At 31.9% G+C, this 10,812-nt stretch overlaps 1 protein-coding gene across 1 annotated transcript; it reads right to left on the reverse strand.

Moving 5' to 3' along the window:
* Positions 1 to 8,079: 8,079 nt before the first annotated feature.
* LOC148628352 (L-rhamnose-binding lectin ELEL-1-like) lies at positions 8,080 to 9,879 on the reverse strand. The gene is made up of 2 exons (XM_088564725.1): positions 9,744 to 9,879; positions 8,080 to 8,482 (listed from the first exon to the last, which is right to left on the reverse strand). The coding sequence occupies exons 1-2, from the start codon at positions 9,790 to 9,792 to the stop codon at positions 8,196 to 8,198; spliced, it is 336 nt and encodes a 111-aa protein (XP_088420851.1). The 5' UTR covers positions 9,793 to 9,879; the 3' UTR covers positions 8,080 to 8,195.
* Positions 9,880 to 10,812: the final 933 nt, after the last annotated feature.

Genomic DNA, 10,812 nt, shown 5'->3' on the forward strand with positions numbered 1-10,812 from the left:
GCAGTTTCAGGTGGTCGTGTGACACACTTATAAATATGTAGGGTCAATATCTAACGTAATAAAACCATAACCAACATATGCATACAGTACCCTTTATCTAAAATAATATCATCTTTCATTTTTCAATAAAAAAACAATAACATAAAATTGAATCCAAAAAAAAATTAATCACCTGATATTGGGTTCCACAATGCAATATATTTATACACATAGTCTCTCATTTTATTTATTTATTCTTTACTATTATTATTTATTATTATTATTAGTATTTTACTTTTGTTAATCATGTACACATATGCTTATGAAACATATCTACCGCGCCGATAGCTCCAGCCGTGTGTAGTATAATGTCGCGTGCGTTCTTCTTTAACAAAAAACTCCGGTTTATACAAAGTCATAAAGCTAAACTCCAAAATAGAAAAAAAAAATTTATTCTATTTTCCTTATTTCACTATCTTTTATCTTACTACTTTGGCTTATAAATATAATTATCAACTGATTACCAAAGGGTCATAAACAATAATTTAGAGCTTTAGTGGTTATCGACGAGACGTAATTTAAAAGGTGTGATTATTATAAAACAACAGGAGATGAGTGACAATTATCCAAAGTCTTAAGTGGCACACGCTTAAATGATTAAACGATTTATTACCGACAATTGGGACTCATTGTGTAAATGTTGATGCGGGTCATTTTGATGGTTACGGAAACATTGACCATGCATCCACTGAAACTTAAATTGACTCAAAGTATGGCTTGTTTTTTTATCCAAGTCAATGGAGGTACTATGTGATTTTTTTCAATTTGGAGCACTCCCATCGACCGTCAAAATGCCGAAACGTAATATTTCAACTTCAGCACCTCCTGCCAAGAAACAAAGTACTATTCCAAATTCAATGCTGCATGGAAGTCAAAGTAAAAGTGGTGCCAAACCAGTAATGACTATTTGAAATGAAATCATTTTGATGCATATTTATGCAATGGTAGGTATTGTAGTGACAATTTTAAATGAAAATTATTTAATTAATAGTAGCTGTAAAGTAATGACACTTTTAAATTGAAAGTTATTTATGTTTATCATGTTCTTGTCATGTAAATATTGTCATTAATAAATAAAATCATAGTGTTAAAGTGTTAAACCATCAAAAGGGTTATTCCAACTTTTTAAATTGTAAGGTTATATCGCCAAACTCAACAACTCTGAGTTAACACATTCACTTAAATGTAAGGGTATTTCGCCAAACTCAACAACTCTGACAACACATTCACTTAGATGTAAGGGTATTTCGCCAAACTTAACAACTCTGAGTTAACACACTCCCTTAGATGTAAGGGTATTTCGCCAAACTCAACAACTCTGAGTTAACACATTCACTTAAATGTAAGGGTATTTCGCCAAACTCAACAACTCTGACAACACATTCACTTAGATGTAAGGGTATTTCGCCAAACGCAACAACTCTGACAACACATTCACTTAGATGTAAGGGTATTTCGCCAAACTTAACAACTCTGAGTTAACACACTCCCTTAGATGTAAGGGTATTTCGCCAAACTCAACAACTCTGAGTTAACACATTCACTTAAATGTAAGGGTATTTCGCCAAACTCAACAACTCTGAAAACACATTCACTTAGATGTAAGGGTATTTCGCCAAACTCAACAACTCTGACAACACATTCACTTAGATGTAAGGGTATTTCGCCAAACTTAACAACTCTGAGTTAACACACTCCCTTAGATGTAAGGGTATTTCGCCAAACTCAACAACTCTGAGTTAACACATTCACTTAAATGTAAGGGTATTTCGCCAAACTCAACAACTCTGACAACACATTCACTTAGATGTAAGGGTATTTCGCCAAACTCAACAACTCTGACAACACATTCACTTAGATGTAAGGGTATTTCGCCAAACTTAACAACTCTGAGTTAACACACTCCCTTAGATGTAAGGGTATTTCGCCAAACTCAACAACTCTGAGTTAACACATTCACTTAAATGTAAGGGTATTTCGCCAAACTCAACAACTCTGACAACACATTCACTTAGATGTAAGGGTATTTCGCCAAACGCAACAACTCTGACAACACATTCACTTAGATGTAAGGGTATTTCGCCAAACGCAACAACTCTGACAACACATTCACTTAGATGTAAGGGTATTTCGCCAAACTTAACAACTCTGAGTTAACACACTCCCTTAGATGTAAGGGTATTTCGCCAAACTCAACAACTCTGAGTTAACACATTTACTTAGATGTAAGAATACTTTTCGCCAAACTCAACAACTCTGAGTTAATACATTCACTTAAATGTAAGGGTATATCGCCAAACTCAACAACTCTGACTTAACACGTTCACTTAGATGCCACCGTGCATCTTCAAATGTATTAACTTTGATTTAACACTATCACTGAGATGTAAACGTGCATTGCTAGTCTCTGATATAAGATTTTAAAACCCTCATAATCCCAATTATGTGATTGCCAAAATATTGTACGGAAGCATTTATTTTACTTGGGCTAGTCTTCATACCTGATATGACACTTGTACTATTTTGACTCTAAAAACAAATTTGTTCTGGTGAATAATAAGATATTTTTTTATGTTTTATAGGTCATCGGTTTTTACGGTGTTCTAAATTGAATTCCTAATTGGATGGTACTTATTCGATTGATTTTATCATTTGATTGTTCTTGTTTTTTTTTATTCTTTTGTTAAGATTTACATTTATTGAGAACTTGTGTTCATTTTCTTTATTGTTAAAAATATATGTGGAATGATTACACACTATTATTTCCATCTATATTAATGGTAGGGTGTTTAGTAGTTAAACGTTCATATTATTAGACATATTGACAATGGTGTAGCCGACTGGAGTCAAGATTTCAGCGACATACAGACCTCTTTGTTAATTGAATATGTGAAAACTGATCAGAAAAGAATAAAGTTAAATATGAGAAAAAGGTTGTTGAGAATAGAAAAGCTTTTACTGTCCTTTTTTTTAAAAAAAATAAAAATAAATGCAGAGCCTTTCATATTTTTACAAGTTTAAGGGAAGAGATGTCTGCAGCACATTTATGTTACTTGTTTAGAAAAGAAGGAAGTAAGTTTGGACACCCTGAATGTTATAATTCATGACCACATTTACGAGATTGACTAGGGTATGAAAAAGTTCCAGAAGTCGGGGAGTCCCGATTGATCGTCATGATCCTGGGTCATTTCCCTTAGCAGGCGTGTTTTGTCTTCCTTTGCTAAACCATTGCGTTTTGAAAATTGTAAGGACTAAAATTTACAAAAAAGGAATATATCCGAAGTTAAAGATACTTAAAAAGTTACTGATAGTTGGTAATGATTAATGAGATAAAAGGAGTGCTTTTTTAATTGTTCTGATTACGACATGTCAATATTTAATATGTCTGATAGGTGTTTTCTGGCTATTCCAACAATTTAAAAATGTATATTCTGGATATTCCTACAAGCAGAGAACAATGAATGTTGTTTTAGTAGTTTTGTTGTTTTAGTAATTATTGCCTAATTAATTCTACAGGTAAAGTTGGGATTCAACGTTGGATTAAACATTTTATTAGCAAAATTATGTGTTTTAGAGAAATGTTGGGCTATTTTTGCCAAACTTATAACTTTTTTCACGGTAATAAATAAAAAAAAAAGAAAAGATAGACTTAAAATGTTGAAATATTGGAAAAAAGATAGACTGAAAATTAAATTCAGTTAATTAAACAAATTAAAAAAAATCTTTAAAAGTTTATAAGTTTTGTTAATATATATACATTTAAAACAGATTCTGAAAATATTTATATACATTAATTTGTAAGCAATAAATGAGATTGGACAGAGACTACTACGGGACAGCAATTTGTACTCGCCGACGACAACACCAACGGACGCATACTACTCTTCAGTACTCGACAGAACCTTACCCATCTTGCCGCAGGAGACAGTTTATGGTGATGGCACATTTTATGCTTGCCCTACTCTTTTTTACTAGTCTACACTTTCCATGCCATGGTTGACGGTGTAATGTTTCCACTCGTGTACAGTCTACTACCAGGAAAAGATCAACTCGTTTACAAAAGACTACTGACCATACTACTAGACGCTTGCCAGAACTTCAACATCGGACTCCAACCAACCACACTCTTTCTTGACTACGAAGCAGCTATCAGAAATGCAGCAACCCCAGTTTTTTCGTTTGTTATATCTTAGTAGAATGTTTCAGAATTCATAAAAACTAATGTATCAGAGAGAACTGAAGCAAAAACAAATTAATCATTAATATAGATAATTTGAATTTTCCAATATCATTGTTAATAATTATGTTTTAATAAATGTAAATTATTATGACTTTAAATTTATCTGGCAATAAACTTTAATGTACTGCCGTTATTGCCATCCGATACAGTTGAAGACGTTTGGTTCCCTGCCCTAGAGGACATCGACGACACCGACATCAACATACCAGCACTTTCCTTTACTCACTACGTTACCAGTTACTGGATAGAGGAAAACGTGACCTGTAGAACCACCATGCAACAGAGGGACCAAGGACTACCAACCATCTTGAGGGCTGGCACGGGAAACTAAAGAAACTGGTGAAAGCTCCGCATCCCAACATCTTTGACATGGTGAAACTACTAAAGCACGAAGAAGCCGTCCATGCCTGCACCTTGCTCCAGTACCAAGCCAATGGTAAATGTGTCCCAAGGAAACACAAATCGAAACGGCAATGCAAAAATGAGATCGACTTCAGAGTGATCACTAAAGACTCGTTTACAGAACCAGGAACTCACACCAGAACAGTTGAATATTATGTACTTATAAATTGTGTATTATCAATGACATATTGTTATCATGAATATTAAATATTCAATAAAATTATGAAAAAAATTTTGATTTTTTATTTGTTAAAAAAGAAAACTTTAAATGACTTAAACACTTGCAAGTCTAAAATTCATGAATTTTCACACGAAACCTTTACAGATCCAAAATAAAGTTTCGTACATACAGCAAAAATGGGACAGGTAATTCCAACATATTTAGAATTCCAATTAAAGTTTTGTTTTTACAGTATACACAAACTTAATCCCTTGTTTATACTACTGTTTTGGCTTTTCCTACATGGATTTTATAATTTTTACCTATAAATTTTAGAATGTTGGAATAGCCAGAATAAACCGCCTGATATTCTTGATATTGAAAAATATGTAAAGATGTAATTAAAGGTATTATTGATACACATGATCAATTTATTTCTACTGGTATACAAAATTTTCTTGGATGCAGAATACCAGTTTAATCTGGTATCAGTGTTAGATTTCTTAGAAATAATCTATTAGATAATTATAATTAAATTATTTATGATTTTTTTTTATAATTCTGTGTTCTTATTTGTTTTGATGAACAGATGGAAATGGGTCAAGCAGATCAAGCAAATCATAAACCTGTGCTTCATCATACAGGGGCAAATGAATTTGTGGAAGATATTCTTAAATATCTTCTTAAGGTTCAATATTAAGCCCTTTTCAAGAGTCTTATTGATACATTTATATCTCGTCAAAATTACATTTCAGGGAAAGATTCTGATATTCGACAAGTCATTTAACTAAAGACATTAGTTTCTCTCCAGACAAATTGTTAAATGATTGGGTTTCAAAATATTTGTTTTGGGGGGAGAAATTGATTTGACTTATCCTAGTATATTGATGATTTGGTCGATATTTTAATAGTAAAAGGTCGGGGTAGTTCGAAAAGATTTGAAAAGGACTTACCGTCAATTTCCGATTTGTCCCGAAGATCGTAAGAAAGTTGGTTTTTAGTGGAATGGTTCTTTATTTGTAAATAGGGAATTATGTATGGGGTTGAGAAGAAGTGTGCAAGTATGTCAAAGAGTCACAACCTTTATTGATTATATGTTTGGAAACTTATTATCTAATTAATTAACAACTCTTATTGTTAATTATTAAGATGACTGTCATGGCTCAGTGTCTATTGATCTGTTCATGAAGCTCATGCTCATGCTCAAGCTTTGGGATATTTACTTGTACATTGTGGTATTGAAGGATCTATCAGCAAAGCTGTCTCTACTACTAAACATGAGGAATTTTTTGAATCACTTTTGATCCAGAACAGATAACCTTAGAAGTTATTCCTGAAATAGTGAAAGAAGTATCGTTGTTGGTAGAGAGTTGGTTGAGGCAAAAAAACAAAAACAAAAAAAAAAAACGTTCCATTTGTCTCTGGATTACATTCTTTTTATTACCGCTATAACCTTGGTTCCCTTGATTATTCTTGCAGTCCATTTCAGGAAAGTTACATTAAATACCTGGTTGTGTTCATCACAGTAGTTAGCTGTGTTCATCACAGTAGTTAGCCGTTTTCTGAACTGGTTGAGGAGCACCTTTTCTGCGAATTGCGGTGGTAAAGGTCATGGGATTCAAAGGTATATTCCAAAGAAAGTTAAGAAGGACTAAGTTTGGTGGAGAGAAATCTACTTTGAACAATGATATTTCTATGATGTCTGTAAAAAAATGGTGGTCTTTTCCAGATTCAGTTGTTCTTGTGATGCTTGTATAGAAGGTTTAGGTGGTATTTGCTTTGATTAATCTTTTTTCGTGGTGTTCTCCAGATGATTTTGCTCTTTTAGAAATGCATATAAATATTCTTGAGTTGTTAGCTTTAGTTATTTTTTCTTAGTCTGTGGAATAAGAAGTTTACGGGAAAAAGTATTGTCGTTTATTGTGACAATGACTCATCAGGCAAAGTTTAACTTTATACAAGAAATGCTTTCACGCAGAAATGCTTGAGAGGAATCTGCCTTATTGCTGCTACATGTCAGTTCATATTGAGATTAAATCGAATCTCTAATCAGATAATTTGTCTCGTTCGTATACACATGAGAAATGTAAATCATTGTTTAATAATGAAATTAAAGATCAGGTGGTTTACGGAATATATTTAATGAGCTTTTCTTTTTCAAACGTGATTGGTGATAATATCTTTATTATTTTACCGTTTTGTAGTATTTGTGAATTTTTACAGAGCTGCTTTTATTTACAGATAATATCTGGTTTGCTTACGCTGATGTTACATATAAGAATTTGAGGACACCATAGGAGTTAGGTTTTACGCTTTGTATTTTGTTTAGTTCAGTACATTTGTCCTCTATTATTGAACTGATATCATTATATGCGCAATTTTTGAGTAAAAGTTCTAAATTGGTAGAATCCGTGTGATCAGTTGTTTCGAGATAATATTCAAATACTTTCGGGGGAGCGACTTTAAAATTTCAATATACGTTGGACAGAAACTATTCAGTTTTATGAGAGATATTAGGTTATTTAGTCAGTGAAGATTTATGGGTCTGTCCGGTTAAGGCTTATGAACATGTGTATTTATAGTCCCAGCATCTGGTTCTTTTTCTACAAATTTTACTTTTGTATATAGGCTGTGAAATGTATGGCTTCTAATCTTCCTAGATTAGTAGATTACAAATTATCTAACTAAAAGATTGTTTCTCTTATTTCAGAACCGAAGTAATTGTGCAGGCAGGAAAAAATGATATTCAAGTATTCATAGAAGTTTTCTTGTTGATAATAAGTCTAATACTACATTACATGCTCCAAGAGATGGAGTTTATTTGAATTTCGCTGGTACTGCCAAGTTATGTCTCAAATTTAATTTGTCTTGTTAAGTTGTAATTGTGTATTTTGTATGTTTAACTGGGTTTTGTATTGAGTACACTTTTTCTACTGCCATTTTCTCTTTCTCTTTGCAGGGAGTGGTGACCCACAATACGGCGATCTTTCGTTTGTCAATTTATTCTCTTTTTTTTACACATTTACTTTCTTTATTACTTTTATGTGTTTTGAAGTTTAGGACGTTCCTGTATGGAGACAGAGAAAATGAAAGTTGAAGATGATTACTTTTTGGGATTTCTGTCATTTAATATCTTTTTGTATTTTTCTCCTCCGTTTTTGTTCAAAAACACATTAAGTTGGTGTGTGCAACGATATAAGTTGTAAGTACATAAACTTATAGCTTTTAAAGGAACAACTTTTATACTATATTTATTTTATAACAAATGATTTTAAATAATTTGCACAAAAAAGACAACAGATTTTTTTTTTACTAATGATTAAGTACATTAGATTTTGAAAGCTTATGTCGATATTAAACACATTTGTATTTGATTTCCAAATATTTAAAAGTTCCTTCACATGGATCTCCAAACTCTCCGTTGTTGGCCTTCACTAAACAGCGGCTCCGTGTATTGCACATGCTTTTTACTTTACTGTCTGAACTTGAAGATTTGCAGTGCGTTGTTTTGATTGCATGATGTGGACATATCTGACCATCTTGAGTTCTACCATAAATTGCACTAGTAACCTTAATTCTAGATCTTCCTGGACAGGTAATATATGCTGATGAATGTTCACAGATAATTACATCTGACAAAACTGAAAATTAACCGTTTAAACAGTTTAAATATGCTTGAATGTGTAAAATAGAATAATGGCAAATAATGCGTTTCCAACTTTTATTTTACATTGTTATGTTGATTAAGTTAAAATCAAGCTAAGACTTAAAGAGAAATGCTTATAATTGAATAACTCCATAACTTCATCATTTTAGCAAGATTTAGAATTTAAACTATGAATTGTAGGTAACATAACGACTGTAATTACAAAACAATTAAACAGTCGCTTTTTCAATATTGCTTTTCATTACTTATGCAATGAATTCAACCGAGAATTTTATGTACACAATCATCTAAAATAATGCACGAGATAGTAATTCAGTATTTCTTGTCAACTTTTTTAAATGAATAAATGCATACAGTATATTACACTTGCATTCACTATTGAACGACCAATAAAGTAGTAAGAGAGGGGTAAGAAAAGTTGGGAATATGTTCTGATTTTGAAGTGACCCGTAGTGAAAAAATAGCAAAAATAGTTTTCAATAGAAATCAGAACAAGTATTTTGATTACTTTCATGACTTTCTAAAACTAAGATTAAACGCACATTTACAATTGTTTTATGACTGATAAAGACATAAAAATGCCCCAGGAATCGCTTTATCTCCCTATGAGAAATAAATTGTGTCTACAATAACCGTAATAATTGTTGTGTCAGTTTTTGTCGACCTTAACAGAAAAGAATTGTTTATTTAGACAATTATTGGTTTAGTTAACGCTGAGTTGGTCGAAACATATCTACATCTTCGGGTTGAGTTTGACAAAAAATGTCACGTCAACACTTATTGCGTTTTTAGTACAAAAAGGTGTCGAAGTTGTACATTATTTCGTCTAACTGTAAAACTTTACCAAAAGCATTATAGATAAGTTTGTTATTGTATACAACTAATATTTTGATTATGATCTTCCTACTTATTTGATTTTAATACTGCTGATCAAGGTTACTCCTTGAAACACGTGTACGGCATATCGAAATTTACAATAAATAAAACTGGTACTTTTCGTATTCCAGATATCAAAGTTGCCATTTGAATAGTCTCTTGATCTTTTTATCCGTTTGTGCTTTATCTTAAGATAAAAGTATTATCTGTTTTCATGAAACTTTTTTAAATCCAAATTGTGCACACCTAAAAGCTGTGATGTCTTGTCCTTTTACATAACCTAATAGGAAGTCTAAAATGATAAAAAAAAACAAAAAAAAAACATATGTGTATAAAACTATAGATATTATTTATCTTACCTGGTGTAAGGACTTGTACGATTAAGATGCAAACATATATAAACATCATTGTTACTTTGTGAAGGTAATATAGATGTCTTGAAATTTATGTGTCTTTTATACAAGTTTTTTTTTAATGTTCATGTATGTATATCCTGCTTCATTCAATGATGAATTAGTTTTATTTCCTTTTGTTCTATAAAACCAATCCTTTTTCTAGGAAAACCAAGAATTTGGGGGTTTTGACATCATCTATGCTGATACTTGTGGTTTCTGTTTCCTGTACCAGTTTGTGAAATAGAAAAGCGCGTTATGATATTTAATATGCTTTTTATATTTAAGGATTTTCCCATCCGCTGTTCACATCATTACCATAATGAGGGAAACTATCTTATACCGAAATGCATACCGATATTTTTTCGTAATCAAATTATTTTCCCCAACCAATAATATATTAATTTAAGTGTTTATATCCCTGACTGGGTTCTGCCTAAGGCGACTTAATCCCCGTATCATAAAATCTGACTGGTTTCCGCTAGAAAGCTACATCTCCTACATGCATTGTTTTTGTCTTACATGTAAATATCAGTATCAACTAACTTTAGAGTCTTACGTGTGATTAATCTTTCAAATTCATACACATATGGTAAGCATGTTATCATCGAAGCGGTTCCATATGCATGAAAATGTAACCAAACATCTAGCTTAATATAGACATATCTATAAAAGTATGTTGCTTTTCAGTAAGTATAACATCCTCACATTTCAAGATCTCTATTTCTTTGAAATTCTTTAAAAGATAGACATATACCTTATTTATTCATACTTGGTATCAGTCATTCTTTATTGTACATGTTGGTGTATTGGAAAATTGATTTTACAAACTGCAAACTGATAGAACTCATATTTTATTTCTCTACCTGATTTTAAAAATATAATTATTTACTCAAATCTGCAGTTTCCAAATATGTAAGAATAAAAGTCGATTTGCCAAAGATTGTACTGAGGTAAATGGTGGATTAAGAATAGCACCAGGAATCATTTCATTGTCATCTGCCTGTTCTTTTTGATTTATCTCTACAAAAAAAGA

Source organism: Perna viridis, chromosome 1 (genome assembly GCF_037379345.1).
Source record: "Perna viridis isolate PV_CMFRI_1.1 ecotype Kerala chromosome 1, ASM3737934v1, whole genome shotgun sequence".
Taxonomy (NCBI): Eukaryota; Metazoa; Mollusca; class Bivalvia; order Mytilida; family Mytilidae; genus Perna; species Perna viridis.